The sequence below is a fragment of the Schistocerca nitens genome, chromosome 2 (assembly GCF_023898315.1).
Source record: "Schistocerca nitens isolate TAMUIC-IGC-003100 chromosome 2, iqSchNite1.1, whole genome shotgun sequence".
Lineage (NCBI taxonomy): Eukaryota > Metazoa > Arthropoda > Insecta > Orthoptera > Acrididae > Schistocerca > Schistocerca nitens.
Genome location: NC_064615.1, coordinates 979,775 through 1,001,685, shown reverse-complemented (window position 1 = coordinate 1,001,685; position 21,911 = coordinate 979,775). Strand labels below are relative to the sequence as shown.

The following is a 21,911-nucleotide window of genomic DNA, read 5'->3' as shown; positions in this document are numbered from 1 at the left end:
TACGCTTCACCCATCGAGTCCTGCAAATTATCTGAATAAACGAATCTTATCTGAATACCGCTGTATCAGCCTGCACTGTCCCTCGGCTCTCGTGAAGTTGCTCGGCCTCCTGACAAAATACGGTGTGTTGGGTCCCGGCTTCAGCTCTGCCATCTGGAGTCTCGGGTTCGACACACTGACCCCGCAACACTAAGTTCATCATCGGATTTCGTTTCGCGCGGAGCAGAAGCCATTCTGTCTCGAGTACAGTCAAGTACAATAATGAGGATACATTTTATGTTGTGCGTTACGCGAACGTCGACTCAGCAATAATACGGGACAACAGCTTTATCGGCACGTTTACCTTGGAAAGCGCTGGCCAGCCACCTTGAACATTTGTAGTAGAGATGCAAATGTCATTTAGTTCTCGAACAGAGGGAAATATGGTAAAACTCACCTGTTAGGCTTCTTAGGCAATCAGAAGGAAAAGATGCTCTCAATCTTAGCTAGCAAAGTACTGTAACTTAAAACAAGAGAGATGCAAATTCCTGACTTTCTCTGCTTGAGCTATGTGCGGTATAAAGGCGCACAGCTGCAATTTCACCATGTAGTTAAATACTGAAGCCACCAGGATATCATAGTCGTCTGGTCATCTCTGAACTTATTCCATATCGGACTCTGAGGAAAGCGATTACATTTCAGTACTGCTACGCCGATAACGAGCCAATCAACAACAGAACTCCAAGCCACCAAAATGTACACATTTCCTCCTCCTCCACTTTCATGATGATCTGTCCTGCATTTGCCATCGTTCGGCAGTGACATGTCACAGAGCTTCATGCATTAGTTCTAGTAAGTTTGGCAGCTTAAATGTCTTGTTATTTGTCGCGACAACTTCAAAATCTGTAACAATCTTTTGCAATATATGGATAATTAAGAATGTGTATTTGCAATGAAAACCAGAATTCTGCATGTGATATGTAATTACAAACCAGAAGACATGCCTTTTTCTTTAAATATGATGGTTAATTATGTGTTAATTACCACATATTGATAAATTTCATATTAAAATGATTTAGATATTGAAACGTATCAAAACTAATTGTTGATCATAACGGGTTTCGAACCAATGCCCACTAGCCCACTTGATTAACAAGGAAGTCACGATTACAAGTAAGGGTCATATTTCTTATATTTAGTACATCATGTTACTCAATAAACTTCAAAGCTCATACTTCTCTGTAAGTTGTGAAAAACATTTAAGAACTTGTTTATAGGCATTAAGGGTGTTCCACGCGCCTGTTTCACTACGAAACAGGAAGCAGTCTCATCCATTTTCGTGGTACATATGGACAGTGAGACAATCCGAGCACAAGTAGCGCCTACAGACACTGTGACTGTACACGATTTTTGAAATAAAAATTATGTGGCTAAAGTATGATTGAGAAAAGTGTTGATAGCTGTTAACACATCAGAATGTCTCAAATTTTCATTTACAGTGAAATAGTAATTCCTAAGAGCGGAACACTACCAGCATAGAGAGCTATGGCTGCTGACCTGTCATCGCGTTTGTGTTTGTTTACATCAGGTTTACCCTTATGATGAACGGAGAGTAGTCACTTGCATGTCGTCATGTCCATGTGGGCGCTGTGGCTGCTGGTTCTACGCCCCCACGAGTTTGACGTGGGTGTGTTCCACCTGACTTACTGGCCCGACCGCCATACATTTAAGTTCCCGTAATTATTTAGTGGCACCTGAAGATGGAGCTTTAAGCTTCAGATCCGGACGTAGAATAAATGAAGAAAACTGCTGCCATTCTACAAATGGTGAAAAATAGATTCTTCCGCATAACCGCCGATACACCCCGCTTTCTTGCTGTCACTGACAGTGACAATGATCTTTACTTTCCTAAAATACCTCAGATAACCCAAGGCAAAATAGTGCAGAAACTAGCTTCCGCTTGTTCTGTAGTCGGTTATATGGCTATTTTATAGTTTCCCATCTAGCCAACTTCCGTGGCCGCTGATTGCGGAGGTGCTCCTAAACCTACGATGTTCGTAATCTTGATACTCTACACCTTCGTCCATTAATGACAAGGTAAATAGGACAGACAATGTGATGTCATCGTTTCTATCATATGGGGACATAAAATTAAGCTTTCATACTGTTGAACTGCTATGGGTCAGTGTCTTCATCTTCCACATGGTACTTCACTTACTGTGTTTACGATCCTCTGTCAATCCCCAAAATAAGCATCACCGATTAAGACGTGTTCATATTCCATTTCCAGTACTTCATTAATCAATGTTTGTCAGTTTCCAGTATAACAAAACGTATTCGAAGTAAAAATGTTATCAAGTGGTTTGTACAAATATTCGAAACTGAGGAAACGGCCGAAAAGTTATCTAAATAAATCTGTAACTGAGACGGTACTCGATAGCCTCCTAGTGATTGTTTCAAACTGAATTACAGTTTAATGTTCGGTTCCATGGGAATGAATGCGACCCACGACCGTGATGTAGCCAACAACTGAAAGGTCAGCATCGGGCGTCATGTCATCTGTCTTTTTTACTGAATTGCAGATCTAGATTTCAAATGACAGTGCATTTATCAACAGTGCTATAAAAACAAATAACACAAGGATCAGACATAGAAACAGCACATTGATCGAACGCCATGTCTCAATTGTACACAACTACAATTCCACAATTACCTGCTGTTATTAGGAGTCATGTAACTTAAATATTCCAATCTAGCTCAGGTGTGTACAAGCATTAGCCCAACAGAAGCTCCTGTTACAAATCCGCACAGATATCCTCGGTTGACGTGATACTGTATTGCCAACGCTGTCTGTTTATTGGTCATATATAAAAGAATGGGTTACGCTAAAAAAATTGCACAAAATACAGGGAATTCAGGCACTAATTATAATAAAATACAATTTTGTCTGGCTGCCCACAATTAAAAAAAAACATTATTACGTGTGTTTCAAAATTTCCTAAAATAATGTCTACATACATGTACAGTGGCGATTATGATTTCTGTTTTTTGAATTTATATGCCTCCAGAGAAAACTGTATTTTATTTTAATTACTAACAGAAGTCCCTGTATTTTTATATATGTAAATTTTTTCTTAGCCTAAGGCATTCTTTTATGTATAGGCAATAAATATATGGGGGTTGATACCCGGTATGATGTAAACCGAAGTTAGCTGTATGGACGTGTAAACAACAGCCTCATTTGGAGTAATACTTGTAGATCCCAGAGTTAGATTGGAATATGGGTTGTTATAATTACGTTTAGTCTACATGACTATTTATAACGGTATGTAATTGTGTGATTGTAATAATGGAATTATAATTGTGTATAACTGTGGCAGGGTGTTTGATCAATGTGCTGCTTCTGTATCTAATTCTTGTATTATTCTTCTTATGGCTAACTGGTGATAGTTCAACGGTCAGTTGAAATCTAGATCTGCAGTGCCATAAAAAAGACAGATGGCATTCCCACTGATACTGCCATTCTCTCTGTACTGAATGACAGTAAATACGCCATCAAAATAAAAGTGTGACAATTTAAGTTTGTTTTCGTTTCTGATTTAAAAAAAATAAAATAAAAAAGCTCGAACTTACCGGAGATGACCATATCGAGGTACTGGCAGCCCATGACCTGCTCATAGTTGGGCCGCCCGCCGCTCTTCTTCATGACTTCGTCCACCTCCTGCTGCAGCCTCGTCTGGACGTCCTCGTTCGTCGCCAGCAGGTAGCTGCAGAAAGTCATCACCGTCGACACCGTTTCGAAACCACCGAAGAAGAACAGAATTGCTTGTGCCGCGATATCGTCGTTGCTCAGACCTGCGTGATGGGAGACAAAACAGACTGAAAAGGTCTGTACAAACTCAAATCAGTGTGGACCAAATAAACTGAGGCATTCGCTCTTTCATTCTCTGATGGATGTGTAACAGCGCTACGATCGTTAGTGGCATCCATTTTCATTGTGCTCGAAGTGGCGGGCATTTACCAAATATCATTCTCGTACTACAAATCTTAGTCACCGACAACATTAACGAACGCTGACAGAAGATATTTTCGTGCCGAGATTTGACTAGTGTTTGAACAGGTGAAGGTGAATAGTTCCTAATCACAACAATCATAGCACTAATGATCATATTCTGAGACATGGTCGTACCCAGCGAGGGGAAGGGGGGGCAGCTGCCCCCCTAGAAGATATTCGCAGTTTTTCACTACTTTACTCTTTTTTTTAATAAGAAATGCTGCATATTTTCTCGGATTGCACAAGTGCATTCTCGTATTTAAAATGTTTATTAAAAGCAGTTTTTCACTGGTTTACTGTCTTATTTAATAAGAAGTGCTGTATGCTGTCTCGAGTCCTTGTTTCCTGAGACTAGTATGACCTGCCCCCCCCCCCCCAGTTCAGATCCTGGGTACGCCCTTGATCTGAGAGCTCATCGTAGAGCCCCATAGAGCGAGGGAATGTAACACTTTATCGTGATTTAAAACGTCGAAGCAAAACACCTTCAGCCGTCTAAATTTCCAGTTTATTTGAGCAACCAGTTTCAGCGCTGACTGTTCACGTTCTCGACAGACGTGGTCCAGTCAAAACAACATACAATAACTGTAAGTAGGCTGGATTGAAACTTCCTGGCAGATTAAAACTGTGTGCCCGACCGAGACTCGAACTCGGGACCTTTGCCTTTCGCGGGCAAGTGCTCTACCATCTGAGCTACCGAAGCACGACTCGTATAGGTTAATGTTAGTCAACGCCATTCTTTTGTAGGGATTATTGAAAGTAGGCAAAATAATCAAAAGCTCCTCAGCAACCGTTCGTTCAAGAAAATGCTACGTTGTTGCGCTAAAAAATATTGTGTGTCAGTTTAGTGTTGATCACAATAGGTAAAGAGCGAAATGTCTGAGTTCGTTCAGTTTTGCTCAGCTGTTTGAAAATCGAATAATGTAAGAGGTTTATCAGCACAATCGTTCATAAAACTTTCTAAGGGGACGTTTCAATGTGATTGCACCAACAGTCAGTAACGGAGTAATTCCGCTCTTCATGACAAATAACTTAAATTTCTCGAATTTCATAATGTGGCACGATATGAACCAGGCCATCCAAGGTTGTCTGTCTTCCGTACGCCGACTGTTCTGCCGTCTAAGCGGCGCGTTCGCACTTCCCCTCCCTTCCCGCTCAGACAACATAGCGGGGTGGTGGAGGAAGCTTGCACTGATACGAAAGGCGGCAGCCCGCGGGCGCAGTTTCTGGCCTTCCCTGGTTTATTTGATGCAAACAGGGAACAATTGTTCCCACATGCCGAGAAAAAACTACATCAGCACCTGAAACAGACATTTTGTGCCACCAAACAACTTGCCGTAGAGGACATACAACGTGACAATTGCGGCTTGCGAACTATCGTGCCCACCACCTCAGAGCCAACACTATTGCTTGGCGTCAGGCAAACTTGTGGCGAAACCTGCTCCGTGTGACACGGCTTGACTACAGCATGTGCAGCAAATGACTTGTGCATCATATCCTCTTGTGTCGGTCCTTGCCGGCGGGTTTCCAAATCACTGAGCACCTAGCTTCGCAATAGCATAACTTGCTGAAAAATGTTTTCACACAACCTGCATATCTAGAAAGTGGTTTGGTCTCAGATTAAAGAGGAGCATACAACGAAAGGATAAGCATTCGCCGGCTGGGGTGGCCGAGCGGTTCTAGACGCTTCAGTCTGGAACCGCGCTACCGCTACGGTCGCAGGTTCGAATCCTGCCTCGGACATGGATGTGTGTGATGTCCTTAGGTGAGTTAGGTTTAAGTAGTTCTAAGTTCTAAGGGACTGATGACCACAGCAGTTGTGTCCCATAGTGCTCAGAGCCGTTTGAACCACATTTTTGATAAGCATTCAGAAACTAGAAATACAGCTGTATTCCGAATCCATACGTATTATTAAAATGAATGTATTATTTTTTACGTATGTTTGTATGCCCGACACCTCCTCGTAACCACTGACATGATGTCAACCAAATTTAATAACTGACTGAAAAGAATTCCTGTGGGAGTAAGAACCACCTATATATCGAAGGGATAGGGGAGAGGGGAAAAAAGAAATGCAGCCCACGACGCGAGAATATCCAAAATTTATTCATCCACTATTTCGAAATGATAGCATTTAGTAACTTGCACCAAACTATATGTATAATTTTAAACCTTCACGACACTTTTTCTCCCTGACAGCCTCCGCAAAATGATTAAAGGAACACAGCTTATCGTTTGCAATATGTTTACTGTTCATGCAATGAAACTGCCCATCAACATGAGGTTTTAATTTTTTACTTCTTTACTACTATCTGCAATCGTGACACATTTTGTAGACATCATTTACACATATCACGAAAAGTACCTGCCAAATTATATCATTGTACGACAGGCAGTTATGGAGTATGTATGATGAGATAAAATAAATTATTCAGATAGCGAAGGGAGACGAAAATTTAATAGTCATAGGTGACTGGAATTCGATAGCAGGAAAAGGAAGAGAAGGAAAAGTAGTAGGTGAATATGAAATGGGGGTAAGGACTGAAAGAGGAAACCGCCTGCTAGAATTTTGCACAGAGCATAACTTAATCATAGCTACCACTTGGTTCAAGAGTCATGAAAGAAGGTTGTATACATGGAAGAGGCCTGGAGACACTGGATGCTTTCAGATAGATTATATAATGGCAATACAGAGATTTATGAACCAGGTTTTAAATTGTAAGACATTTCCAGTGGCAGATGTGGCCTCTGACCACAATCTATTGGTTAAGAACTGTGGATTAAAACTGAAGAAACTGCAAAAAGGTGGGAATTTAAGGAGATGGGACCTAGATAAACTGAAAGATCTAGAGGTTGTAGAGAGTTTCAGAGATAGCATTAGGGAACGATTGACAAGAACGGGGGAAAGAAATACAATAGAAGAAGAATAGATAACTTCCAGAGATGAAATAGTAAAGGCAGCAGATGATCAAGTAGGCTAAAAGACGAGGGCTAATAGAAGTCCTTGGGTAACAGAAGAGATACTGAATTTAATTGATGAAAGGAGAAAATACAGAAATGCAGTAAATGAAGCAGGCAAAAAGGAATACAAACGTCTCGAAATGAGATCGACAGGAAGTGCAAAATGACTAAGCAGGGATGGCTTTACAAACATTCATATACTAAGATCGCGTTAATACACTGACTTTAAAATTTAAAAAAACATGTTTTTTATTTATAAGGTAATAAACATATAACATAACTACTACAATACTTATTTACAATGAACACGTTACTGCACTGTGTAAGGGGTCCATTATATAAGAGGCTTTTTGTTGACTACCCTACTGGAGCAAGCGTAATTTCGATGTATCGGTCACACGCTGCCTGCGATATAAAACATCTCTGCTGCAATAGAATCGCAGGTCAGAGCAGTGTCGGCAGCAGCAGTAATCGCTCGCTCATACAGAGCAGAAGTCGTAGTAGCTCACCGCTACAGTACGGTTGCTAGCCACGTAAGAGCAATAGCTGTCGCCGCTGGTGCAGCGCAGTCCATTGCCATGTAGTGTAAGGTAAACTCTATTATTCTTCATCGCCATGTGCATACTTAAATTTCTTGTCTGACATGTTAATATGAATTTGTTTCAATCTTTTGGTGATTTCTCGGCACTAATTAAGTCAGGCTTGTAATCTTCAACTTTTTATGTAATGGTTTGTAGAAATGTTTTCAATAATAGGGTTTCAATAATAATGTTTTTTCAGAACATAATTTTTTACCAGTCATTTAGTTGAATTTTCCCAGATCATAGTCATGTGTCGTTTAATAATCAGAGGACCAGCTATGCAGCTGTGTCAACAAGCAAAGTCAGTTTTTTTTCTAATAATGCAAATCTCAGAGAAAAATGTTGTTCAGTAGTAGTAGATAGGCCAGCATTGCACTAAGCTGTGCCATTTAGGAGCAGATATATAGACAGCGTTATCTGGTGACACCATTATGATGTAAGAATTTTTCAGTTTATTAAGGTTGGTTTCACAGGAGCATGACATAGCGCTGCATATGTCCAAAATTTATCACTTTTAATTCTCAGTCAATTTTATACCAGAAATTTCTATATACAGGAGGGTTACAACTGAAATGGTGCACAAGTTAAACTGTACTTACACACACACACACGCACACACACTTATTTTCAATGAACACATTACTGCACTGGCCATCAATAAATCCTTTAGGCTTCTCTTAAACTGAATTCCATTGGTTGTTAAGCCTTTTATGGCTGCTGGCAAGTTATTGAAAATGTGTGTTCCTGAATAATGCACACGTTTTTGTACAAGAGTAAGTGACTTTAAATCCTTGTGAAGATTATTCTTATTTCTAGTATTGATTCCATGAATTGAGCTGTTGGTTTGAAAAAGTCATATATTTTTAATGACTAACTTCATTAAGGAATAAATATATTGGGAAGCAGTAGTTAGTATCCCAAGTTCCCTAAAAGGCTTCTGCAGGATCCTCTTGAGTTCACACCACATATAGCTCTTACTGCACGATTTTGTGACCGGAAAACTTTAGCTTAGCTTGATGAATTACCCCAAAAAATAATCCCATACGACATAATGTCATGAAAGTAAGCGTAGTATGCCAGCTTTTTGATTTTCATATCTCCTATGTCTGACACAATTTGCATTGCAAACAGAGATTTGTTAAGACGCTTCAGCAGTTCTGTGGTGTGCTCCTCCTAGCTGAATTTATTATCTATCTGTAATCCCAAGAATTTAACACTGTCCACTTCTTCTATCTGCTGCTCATTGTATGTTAGGCATACACTCGTGGGAAATCCCTTACAAATTCTGAACTGCATGTAGTATGTTTTTTCTTCTTCAACGTTTAGTGACAAAGAATTGGCTAAGAAACAGTGATTAATGTTCAAAAATATTTTATCAGCCGATCTTTCTAAGACTACCCTTGATTTGTTATTTATTGCAATGTTTGTATCATTGGAAAATAAAACAGTTTTGGCATCTGGTAATTTTACTGATAAAGGTCATTGATATACACAAGAAAAGGTAAGGGCCCTAAGATGGAACCTTGTGGGACCCCACATGTCATTAGTTCCCATTTAGATGATGCCTGATAGCTTAATACATGTCTCTTTCCTAGTAACACCTTTTGTTTCCTGCCAGAGATATAAGATTTAAATTTTGCAACATAGTGTGTTACACCATAATATTCTAATTAATTTAAAGGTACATTGTGATTTACACAGTCAAATGGCTTTGACAGATCACAAAATATTGTAAGTAGGCTGTTTAGGTTTTTTTGGTAACGCCACCTCTGTATGAAAATCACTGGCTGTGCTGTGTGCAGTCTGTGGCTGCTTTGCATTGTTGTAATACTCGCCATTGTAGTGTTAGGCAGCTGGCTGTGAACAGCACGTAGCGTTGCGCAGTTGGAGGTGAGCCGTCAGCAGTGGTGGATGTGGGGAGAGAGATGGCGGAGTTTTGAAATTTGTCATGAACTGCTATATTTATATATTATGATATCAAGGTAAATACATTGTTTGTTCTCTATTAATATCTTTCATTTGCTAACTATCCCTATCAGTAGTTAGTGCCTTCCATAGTTTGAATCTTTTATTTAGTTGGCAGTAGTGGCGCTTGCTGTATTGCAGTAGTGGGAGAAACGAAGATTATTGTGAGGTAAGTGATTTAGTGATTTGTGAAAGGTACAGGTTAATGTTAGTCTCGGCCATTCTCTTGTAGAGATTATTTAAAGTCAGATTGCGTTTCGCTAAAAATATTGTGTGTCAGGTTAAGCACAGTCTTGTATAATTTTTCAAAGGGGACGTTTCATATGTCGACCCTCAGCCTAGGATACCTCACTGGAATCTTCTGATTTTTTCTTGTAGTTTGTGTAATTAGTGTAGCTTTTGTTTATTGCTAGCGCGTAATTGTAGAGAAAATCTCCTTTGTAGTTGCAGTCTTTAATTGTTGTACAGTAAAACAGTTGTGGCATGCATGTAGATTTGCACCAAGTATTTCGCAGCTGCAATTAACTAGATATTATTTTCAGTGTTATGTTAATGTGTTCTCTTATTTTTGCTCTTCAAATTGTGTTTTTCTGTGTTGTCGTGTGAAATACTGTGACAATAATGGCGTGTGAAAAACGTAATACTAGGCTCCAAAGTAAACTGAGAAATGACAGTGAAAACGAAAGCAGTGTGTTAGCGCCACCGAGTAATGAATTAACTGATGTTCAAAGTAGTAATTTGGTAATTGCGCATAGGGAAATGGAGCGGGTTGCAAACAATGGCGTGGACAGTGAAACAATTAGTGAAGAGGGAAGCATTATCGATCGATCGGTCGGCAACAGCTCGCCTCAGGAATCCGAAATGACAGGACACAATTTTGCAAATACTGTAGATTCAGGTTTTGGGTCCTCACCGTTTTCTCAAATAAGTCAAGACACATTTTCTGCTTGTCAAAATGTGAATGTTTCCGGTGCAAATTCAATGCCGAAAAGCACTGAGGAACATGTTCCAGACACCAGTGCATTGTTATTACAGTTAATACAACAAATGGGACAAACAAAGCAAAAGCTTCAAAAGTTAGACACGATGGAACAAAATCTTAAAGTTAGACACAGTGGAACAAAATCTTAAAAAGTTAGACACAATGGAACAACACCAGAGACAAACACAGCAACAGTTAGACGCAATGGAACAAAATCTTCAAAAGTTAGACTCATTGGAGCAAATTTTGAACAAACACGTGAGGATTTAACTACTGAGTTACATCACATTGAATAGAAATGTCAAAAAGTCTGTAATGACGTAAAAACACAAATTTGTGAGCATTTCCAACCTATTTTTTCGCGTCATGAAAATGCACTACAGAATCACGAAGCAGCCATTAAAGAACTGCAAAGTATTGTTCATGAAAATCATGAGACCTTGCAAGCTAAATTCGACTCAGTTGCATCTACCGATTCGGTTACGCAACTTGCAAAAACTCAGAAAAACATAAAGGACACAGTAGATACTCTGAAACTTGGTTCAGAAAAACACACTGAGGAAATAAGTACACTATCGGATAAAGTAGCCGAACTATCAGATCAGTTCACTAACTTATCTACAAAGGTAGATGATGATCTGAATGACACAACACCTGTAGCCTTCACTGACACTGAAGAGTATGAAGAAATTAGAAAATTCAAACAAAATCAAAATCAAATCAATACACAGTACAAAAGAGAAATCCGGGAAGTGCAAGATCAGTTGGCACAAGTAGTACAAGAATTACGTATTTCAGAGGACACTCGCGCCCCAATACGGGAAGAGGGACATAGAAATACGGAACAGCCACAAAATAATAACACAGCGCATTTCGGAAATTATGAAAGAAATTGGCAATGTACACCGGATTTTGAGATTGAACCGCCGACACGACGTAACAATGACCGAGATGCGACTCGCCGACACGATGATTTTGACTATAAGCTGTTCATTACTACACGTAAATTCAAAACGTTTAAGAATTCTGGCAACGACATTCATCCACAAGCGTGGCTCCATCAATTCTCTCATTGTTTTCCTCCCAACTGGTCATTGGAGCACAGGTTAGAATTTATGTGTGGCTACTTGGAGAATGAACCAGCTGTAAGAATGCGATCGGTCATTCACGATTGCCACAGTGAAGGAGAATTTTATCATGCCTTCCTCTCAGCGTATTGGTCTCAAGCTACACAAGACCGAGTAAAACATAGCATCATAATGATGAAACGTTTCGAACAATCTGAATTCTCCAGTCTTGTGAAATATTTTGAAGACATGTTGCACAAAAATCAGTACCTGTCAAACCCATACAGCCCCTCAGAACTCATCCGCATTTGCTTAATCAAATTACCTGAACATTTACGGCATATTATTTTAGCAGGACGTTGCAAAGACGACATTGAAGCTTTTCAGGGACTGTTACAAGAACTGGAAATTGACACTGACAATCGCGGAAAGCGGAAACAGGAACACAACAATTACAGGTCATATCCGTCGCAATTCCACGATGAAAGAAATAATAACTGGACGCGATAAGGCTATTCTCACAACACAAATCGTGACCAAAAAAGACACCACCCATATGACAACCGTTGGCAGAATAATAGGTACAGAGAAAGATTGCACTTCCATAGTAGTGAATATGATAGAGATTACCATGGAAACAGACAATATGGGAACCAAAACAATTATTATTACGAGAGACAGAATAACTTTAGACGCAACGGTCCAGCGCGCAGTTACGATTCAGGGAGAAATTCTCCACCACTTAACCGACAAGAAAGAAACCACAGGAACTACCGACATGACGATAGACGATATATTCGTAACGACAGACCTGAATTCTATCAGAACTGGCGGGATTTAAACAGGGCAGGGCCTTCTCGGCAAGGTGAATTTATAGAAGTTAGGTCTCCTAATCCCAATAACGACGCGCGCCAACAAAGAGACAGACAATGACTCGCACAGCAGGCAGCCGCGTGCGCCCGCTGGCTCCGAGAAAAATAACATAAGACGCTAGCCTTGAGAATAATTTTAGCATTCTTTACCGACGTATACCGCATGATAATTACGTTCAAGTTGAAACTCTGAGTGCTGTGAAGAGTAAAGGTTTACACCACATTTCACATGTAAAACCGTTTATTGAAAGATAATCTGCTTTATAACTTAGTCTTTGCCATACAATGTTTCATTTCACGTTACTAGTATGCTTTGTCAGACTTAAGAAACTGTTACCATGCAACAATGTTTGAAGTTAAATATCCAGTCAAGAACCAAGGGAACATTTTTAAACAGAAATTACGAATGTATTGTTATAGTGAACAGACGACACAGTGTTGTATTTGTACATTCTTGCTTGTTAGTTGCACGATTACGTAACGACGATAAGGCTTACATACATAGAACATGTACTGGTACTGCTAATGAGATTTTAGTGCAACATTTTGGTTTATTTGAAAATACATTCTGAAATTAAAGTGCTTTCTGAGAGATACCAGATGACACAGAGGTTAGTTTATGTGACAGCTACACGATTTTATCACGACGCTACTAATGAGTGACAATTTACAATGTTGCTTTTGCGCTGTATCTGTTTTATATCTGCACAGTTTTCTGAATTCTTTTGGAAAGAAAAACATGTTTTAGTAGTAACTTTTGTGGTATAGCAACAATGAGACAGCCTTTTTCGTGGCACAACAATACGTTAGAGTACAGTACTTTCTTCATCACAACAATAAGCGTAATAACTAAGATATCTATTCGCAAAGCATTTCATTTTGTGTATCGTGAGGTAAGTACATTGACTTCTGCAGAACTCAGCTTTCGGAGGACGATAACTACGACACTTCCACAGAGATTATCTTACAACAAGACGCACAGTTTAGCGCTACAGTACACGCATTTGAGTGATTAATTTTGTACTTAAAACATTTATTTTTAAAGATATTTGAAGTACAATGATACAAAGGTATTCCGTGATACAATTCATTCCATTGCTGTAATCTGTAACACCTGAGGGTATTATTCATTTATCCTCAGGGGGGTACACGCTTACTTTGTGTACCATGTGTTTGGCAAGCACAAGGAACCCTAGCTAATGTGGTATTTGCTTATACAACTTTACACATCGGTACCATATTTCTCTAACACAGAAATTACACAGCTATCTGATTATTTACCTGAGAGAAACAAACATTTTTTTACTATTTAGTGACAGATGTTTACGTAATTACACAGTTGAATAATTTCACACTTATGAAATTGTATTTTGTCAGTACTTTGTGAACTGTTCATATTTTTTCGGAGCCATTGTGGTACTATGAGAGCTTTGAATGATGTATTTGGTAAGGGATCATGATTTTTAAAGTACGTTTGACGTTGATGACACTATTGAAATGAGCAGAGAATTTTTTTAGGTTTTGAAACTATTGGAGGAAGCTACGACGATTTTGAGAGTTGACTGAGGTGTTATGATGTTATTTTTACGACGACGATGTGTATTATGCTGCTGAGGTATGTTTATGGTCAAGAAGCTGATGCTATATGAGGAATTTGATTATGCTACATATTTCATATAATGAAATATTAAAGAAGCGTCGACGAATATATATATGTGTAATAAGGTAAGGAGTAATGAGTAGCAGTTAGGGACACTGACTTGTGAAAAAGGATGTTGGAAACCAAGAATCGTACTTTAAGAGGTAGGAAATGTGTGTAAATGCGTGAATGTATCACAATGCCGGCGAAAAATTTTTGGACACTGTTATATTTATAGGATTTTGTTTCTACACATTTGTAACGCAAATTTTCGACCTGTGAATTTTTTATATGAGACTGTCACTGTAGCGAAAACTGCTGTCGTAAATATTTCGGTATGAAAGGTAAGTGACCGTGACGTAATTCGTTGTGAGCGGCCAGGTGTGCCAGCCGCCTTGAGAAAAAGCCATTACGTGGTAGAAAAAAAAAAGGGAGGCCATTATCCTGGCTATTGACATTCCTTTGTAGAAAGCATCGTAAATACGACACGCTAATAATAACTTGGAAACATTCTTACAACTGCACACCTGATTAGGACAAGTGTCTTTCTACGAGAGTTGAGAGAGTTTCTACTAACTTATGAAATGTCACATGACTATTGAATGATATTTTTATGCTTTGGTTTGCGTAATTGCTTATTTCATTTGATATCTGGTTTCCAGCTGTCTTGCAGCATTGGTTTCATAAAATAAAATTAAATGCATTTGCTAATGTGAACACTTTCTGTCAACAGATCTATTAAATAATTACTTTATGATCCACATTCTTCGAAAAAGGAGCTCTTGGAATGGAAAGAACAATAAGAAGGGACTAGTAACAGGAACTGCATACATAATTTTCTTTTCAACTACTTGGTAATTTTTTTGGTACAGTAAGTTATCGTGATGCATCACTCTAGTGTTAAGATGTGACATAGGTATTAGACATGGCCATTTTTAGTGTAATATTTTTTCTGCTTGAGCTATGTCATGTTTAGAGATAAGTTTTTTTTTGCTGCTGCTGTTTGCCAGGCATAGTGCTACTGAATTTTAATTTGTGTTACTCTGCTAAGCCAGATTTATTTTTCTTGTTTGCTGCTCATTGCCTTATATTAGTTGTAATTTATGTTGCTTGCTTCGCCATTTGTATTTTTGATCATTGCTGTTTGTGTTAATTGTTTTGTGCTACTGCATTGCCTCGTCCCTTAGTTTAGCATCTGAGCTCAGTAGATTTAAGTTAGCTTAAGAGGGGGTAGACTATATAAGAAACTAACTATGATGAATTGGAAGCAATGCATTGACAAGGTATATAAAAAAAGATTTGGGCCAAAATGAGTATTGTACAATGAGCCATAATTATTTTGAAAGAAATATGGTTAGAATACAGGAAACAGGTATAGATAGGACTTTTTGGAAATAGTGAGGAACGAAGGGAGATCTCCGAGAAGTAAAGAAAGTTTTGTTTGCAAAATACTGCAGTAAAAGAAACCCTGTCCATTCCTTGTGTTATCCCACTATGTGTTTGTGTACTCTTGTATATTTGTGTTTTTCCTGTCTTTATGTGTTTAGCTAATAAGATTTATGTTGTAGAATTTTTCAAATACTATGTTATTTTCTTCATAAAGGTGTTTAGACATTATTTATTCTGTTTTGTTTCAATGCTCATGTGTGAAGTTGATGTTTCGAAAGTTACTCTGATCTTTTATGTATGTACTCATGTCATAATTCCTGTAACACTGACGTATATGTTATTTCGATTCTTTTGTAAAGCCTGTACTACAAATGTTCTCTGTATTATTATGTTCTTTAGTGATGTATTTTGTACCTTTGTTATTGTATCCTTATGTTATAAAATTGTAATGGACACCAGGTCATCAAATTAAGTAACTTGTAAGTTCCATTTCACTGCACACGTTTCTGTTGGTCATAGTATATGGACAATATGTGAGAAGTAGGGACTGTTAGCGTTTGCACGTGTGTTAATAATTCAGCAAGGGACTGGATAACAGCATTGCTGGTTCTAAGGACATTTCAAAAAAAATTTCTGTGCGTGCACAAGTGGTGGTTTATGGACTTGCTATATTATCCGCAAGACTCTTCAATGGTGATTGTGCACCTGCACACTCACGACAGATGGCTGCTGGCCATTTCTACAAGGACTGCAGTGGGTCTGCGCCTCTGGTGGCCCACCAGTACCGTAATCTCTACCAGGACTACAGTGGGTCTACTCTGTGATGACCTACCTACCAATGTTCTTCAAAACGTCGACTGACTCTGCTGTGGGTTTACTCTGTTGTGGCCCATTACCTGTCAGCATGTCAAGAGTCAGCACTGTCTTTCCGTTGGAAGGACAACGCTACTTCTTCAAGACTGCATGGAAATCCACTACTTCGTGTGCATTTTCTTTTACTGCTCAGACTTTGAGAAAAACACTGCAATTTGATGAATGATCAGGACTGTCTTTATGGACTGTGAGAAAATTTTAGCTTTTGACCAACATTGTATCAATAAGTGTGTGCATTTGATTTCTTTGTTATTGTAATTACGATTATGAAAAATTTTAACAAATATGTATTGCCCAGTGCCCAAACCAATTTGTAAAATTTTTTGTGGGGAGCATGGGGGCTATGTAAGTAGGCTGTTTAGGTTTTTTTGGTAACGCCACCTCTGTATGAAAATCACTGGCTGTGCTGTGTGCAGTCTGTGGCTGCTTTGCATTGTTGTAATACTCGCCATTGTAGTGTTAGGCAGCTGGCTGTGAACAGCGCATAGCGTTGCGCAGTTGGAGGTGAGCCGTCAGCAGTGGTGGATGTGGGGAGAGAGATGGCGGAGTTTTGAAATTTGTCATGAACTGCTATATTTATATATTATGATATCAAGGTAAATACATTGTTTGTTCTCTATTAATATCTTTCATTTGCTAACTATCCCTATCAGTAGTTAGTGCCTTCCATAGTTTGAATCTTTTATTTAGTTGGCAGTAGTGGCGCTTGCTGTATTGCAGTAGTGGGAGAAACGAAGATTATTGTGAGGTAAGTGATTTAGTGATTTGTGAAAGGTACAGGTTAATGTTAGTCTCGGCCATTCTCTTGTAGAGATTATTTAAAGTCAGATTGCGTTGCGCTAAAAATATTGTGTGTCAGGTTAAGCACAGTCTTGTAAAATTATTCAAATGGGACGTTTCAATATAAAAGTTGGCTGCAATTTTTTGTCTAATGAATTAATTACATTTTCACTGTAAGTGTCGATAGCCTTCTCAATATCAGAACACTTAAGAAATCCGAACTGCGACTTTGACAGTGTGTTATTTGTGATAAGATGGTAAAAGTCGATTGTACATTACCTTTTCTAAAATTTTTGAGAATGCAGGCGAAAGTGAAATTGGGTGTAAATTTGATGCTATTTCTTTATCTCCCTTCTTAAACAGTGGCTTAACTTCAGCATATTCAACAATTCAGGAAATATTCCACTGATAAACGACTGGTTACACAGATAGCTTAATATGTTACTTAACTCAGAATGACATTCTTTAATTAACTTTGTTGAAATTTCATCATACCCACTAGATGTTTTTGATTTTAAAGCTATTATGATGGACATTACTTCTGCTGGGGTAGTGAGGGTCAAGTTCATGTTATGGAAGTTACTTGAAATGTCTGGTCTGAGGTATTCCGTAGCAGCATCTACAGAACCTAACAACCATATCGTTAAAAAGTTCTGCAACACTATACACATCTGTCACTAATGTATAATTTACTCTTAATGCTATTTGTCCCTCTTCATTTCTGGTTCTACCAGTCTCCTCCTTCACTATATCCCATATTTTCTTTATTTTGTTATCTGATATGATTATCTTTTCCTTGTAATATATTTGCATTGATGTCCATATTACAGTCTTTAATATGATGCAGTATTTCTTGAAATGTGCTATAGCATCAACATCAGAACTGTTACGGATTGACAGATACAGTTTTCTAATTGTTTTACAAGATACCTCTATTCCTTGAGTAATCCATGGCTTCTTTGTAGACTTTGCTCTAACTTTGGTTAGTTTTGGGGGAAAACAGTGTTCAAGTAAGGTAAGCACTTTATTAGCAAAAGTGTTATATTTTTCATTCGTGCCATGAGCACTGTAAACATCACTCCTGTGAATTTCTCTGAGGAGTATCCTAAAGTAATCAACTTTTGGCTTATTGATTACCCTCTTGAGCTCAGATTTAACAGATTTTATATCCTGTTCAGTATTAACATTTAAGAAAAGGAACTGCATGTCATAGTCTGAGAGGCCATTGACTATTGGCTTTGTAATACAATTTTGTTCATTGGACTTTTCTATAAAAATATTATCAATGGCTGTTTGTGAGTAATTGGCTACCCTAGTGGGGAACTTCACAGCAGGAATTAAGTGAAATCATAGTGTTACTAATTCAAATAAGTTCTTATTGGGAGAGTCTTTAAGGAAATCTACACTGAAGTCACCAGCAACCTTCATTTCCTTGTTTTTGGTTGTTAAATGGGCCAGTACAGCTTCAAGGTGGTTTATGAACAGATTAAAGTTACCTGCAGGTGCTCAATATACTCTTAATAGTATAAAGGATTTTTTTTTTAATTCTACTTCTGTTGCACATGCTTCGATGTGCTGTTCTAGGCAAAATTTATGAATGTGTATGTTCTTAAATTTATGACAGTTCCTGATGAATGTGAAAATTCCTCGTTTCTCCATTTCTGCTCTACAAATGTGAGATGTTAATCTAAATCCTGTAACACTTAAAAGTTCTATACCAGTGATAACATGATGTTCAGAGAGGCAGATTATGTCAGCTGAGTTTGAGGACTCTAATTCATCTATGTAGATAATTAATTCATTGAACTTATTTCTCAGTACTCGAATATTTTGAAACAATAAAGATAGCTGACATTTCACATTGACTGAGTTAAAACTGGGTAGGGTTGAAATTTCTGCTGATTGTTGAAAATTCTTAACGAATAGCTGTTTGTGCACAGCACAGTACTTTAATATTCTGCTAGGCACTCCACCATATTCATGAGATTCTTCAGTGATTTAAGTATTGACTCAATCTCCCCCTTCTCTGTATCACAGAGGAGTATTTCAGACATCCATCACGGAAAGGCATTTGCCGAGAAAGTAATAAGTTTCCCTGCAAAACTAATTTTTTCTTTAATTCACCAGCAATGCTCAGAAAATGATTGCTAAATACTGTACATATATCTGATTTGTCAGTAACAGAAATACTTTTACTACGAACTGACTTTATATGGTCGACCTTGAATACCATATTCACCTACTACATTTCCTTCTCTTCCTTTTCCTACTAACGAATTCCAGTCACCCATGAATATTAAACTTTCGTCATCCTTCACTATCTGAATAATTTATTTTATGTCATCATACATTTCATCAATCTCTTCGTCATCTGTGGAGCTAGTTGGCATTTAAACTTGTACTACCGTGGTAGGCGTGGGCTTCGTATCTATCTTGGCCACAATAATGCGTTCACTATGCTGTTGTAGTAGTTTACCTGCATTCATATTTTTTTATCCAACATTAAACCTAGTCCTGCATTACCCCGATTTGATTTTGCATTTATAACCCTGTATTCACCTGACCAGAAGTCTTGTTCCTCCTGCCACCCGAACTTCACTGATTCCCACTATATCTAACTTTAATCTATCCATTTCCCTTTTTAAATTTTCTAACCTAGCTGCCCGATTGAGGGATCTGACACTCCACGCTCCGACCCGTAGAACGCCAGTTTTCTTTCTCCTGATAACGACGTCCTCCTGAGTAGTCCCCGCCCGTAGATCCGAATAGGGGACTATTTTACCTCCGGAATATTTTACCCAGAGGACGCCAGCATGATTTAGGCATACAGTAAAGAAGCATGCCCTCGGGGAAAATTACGGCTGTAGTTTCCCCTTGCTTTCAGCCGTTCGCAGTACCAGCACAGCAAGGCCGTTTTGGTTAGTGTTACAAGGCCAGATCAGTCAATCATTCAGAGTGTCGCCTCTGAAACTACTGAAAAGGCTGCTGCCCCTCTTCGGGAACCACACGTTTGTCTGGCCTCTCACAGTACGGCTATCTGTATCGCTAAGACATACAAGTATCCCCAGCAATGGCAAGGTCCATTGTTCATGGGGAGTACCATCATAAACACAATTAATATTGAAGTCACCACATATAACTAATTTCTGGTACTTTCTATAAAGTGAATCAAGAACCCTCTCTAGCTTGATCAGAAATTAAAAGCTTAGTTTCACTAAATTCAACTGCACCTGCAGAACATTCAAATATCTGTTCAGTGCAGTGTCGTGATGCATCTATTGGCTCAAATGGAATACTGCTTTTTTTAGGTACATGGTCACTCCCCCACCCTGGAAGGAACTCCTTGAAAAACAGCCAGCTAATCTGTATGCTGGTAAAGGAGGCCTCTGAATTGTCAAATTATTTAAGTGGTGCTCCGACATACCAATAATCTCAGTGTCAACATCTATAAGCAGTTCACTGACTTTATATGTAATACTTGTTATATTTTGATGAAATATGCTAATTCCTTCTCTACTTGGAAACATTACGTCCTCTGAAGGTGAGCCCTTAGTTAGAGGGCTTTAAGCAAGTTCACCTATCAGCTGACTTCAATCTACAAAAGGTGCAGCTCTAACACCAATTCCTACAGGAATTTTTCGATGAGTGATCCCACCACCACCCACTACACTGTCACATATAAGCTTTGCCAGCCTGCCCTTCCCATATCTACCGAGGTGCAGGCCATGACCAGTGAAACCCGATCTACTGATGGACCCAACTGGCATCACTGAGATGTGACCCATGTCCTCTGCTATCAGTGTCTTCTCCAACCCCATGTTAATGCGAGGCCAACGACTACCCCGAAACAGTTGCACGAAATGCACGTTAGTGCCACCAGTTTGAGAAACTATCTTTACCAGGTCACCACATATATCGTATTGCCGTCCCTATCAACACTATTCCCTGCGCCACCCACTATCGCTGTCTGATCCTCCTTCGTAAAATTCTTGCATAACTCCCCTATGCTGTCAGTCACCTGAGCCAACCCTGCACTAGGTTTCACAACGCTGGTGACCTGGTACTCACTCCGCAACACTTCCTACAACTGCTGGTCCACACCTCTACCGTCAAATCTATGGCACAGATCTTACGCTCTTGCTCCTCTGTCAACTTATTTCTACTACAGATTCTGCATTCCCAGGCGAGGATCTCGCTAGAATGCCCACTGGCTTCCCCACTGCACTCTCCCCAATGAAAATACTCTGATCAAATCCCACACCGTAACCCACTACTCACAAACCTACGACAGAGCCCACACTTCTCACTCATGGTAAAATTTTACAGTTAGTGAAAAAAACTAAATGTCTACGTTACGTAAGTTCAGTTACACCAGTAGAACTATTTATAGAACTAACAATAGCGGTATCCAAATTCTCTCTCTACTTAAAAAGCAACTACTTTTATTTATACTACTAAACCACAAGTAATACCAATACCAACGAAACTTCACAAAATTATTAGGTAAAACCAAAAATTCAAGCGGCTATTGGGACTCTCAACGAAGTTAAAACAGTGAATGAAAATTTTACTGACATATTTCACTAGAAATAATAAGAAACTTCATCTGAAAACTAAAGCACGAAATTTACTAAACGAGTGCAACGCACAGAAAACTAAAAAACACAGGGATCGAACGTTCCCAAATGTTTATTAAATCGGTATTTCGCCCCAAACAGCAGGGACCGCCGCTGAAAACTATTAAATTTAGTAACTGTGTAACAGTGCACAAA

At 38.8% G+C, this 21,911-nt stretch overlaps 1 protein-coding gene across 1 annotated transcript in view; it reads right to left on the bottom strand.

The window, feature by feature from the left end:
* The window catches only part of LOC126235660 (cytochrome P450 9e2-like), a 67,936-nt gene that overhangs the window by 23,111 nt on the left and 22,914 nt on the right, over window positions 1–21,911 (bottom strand). The window contains exon 6 of the mRNA XM_049944380.1: window positions 3,613–3,834. Within this exon, the coding sequence (XP_049800337.1) occupies window positions 3,613–3,834 (222 nt within the window). The remainder of the gene's footprint in view (window positions 1–3,612; window positions 3,835–21,911) is intronic.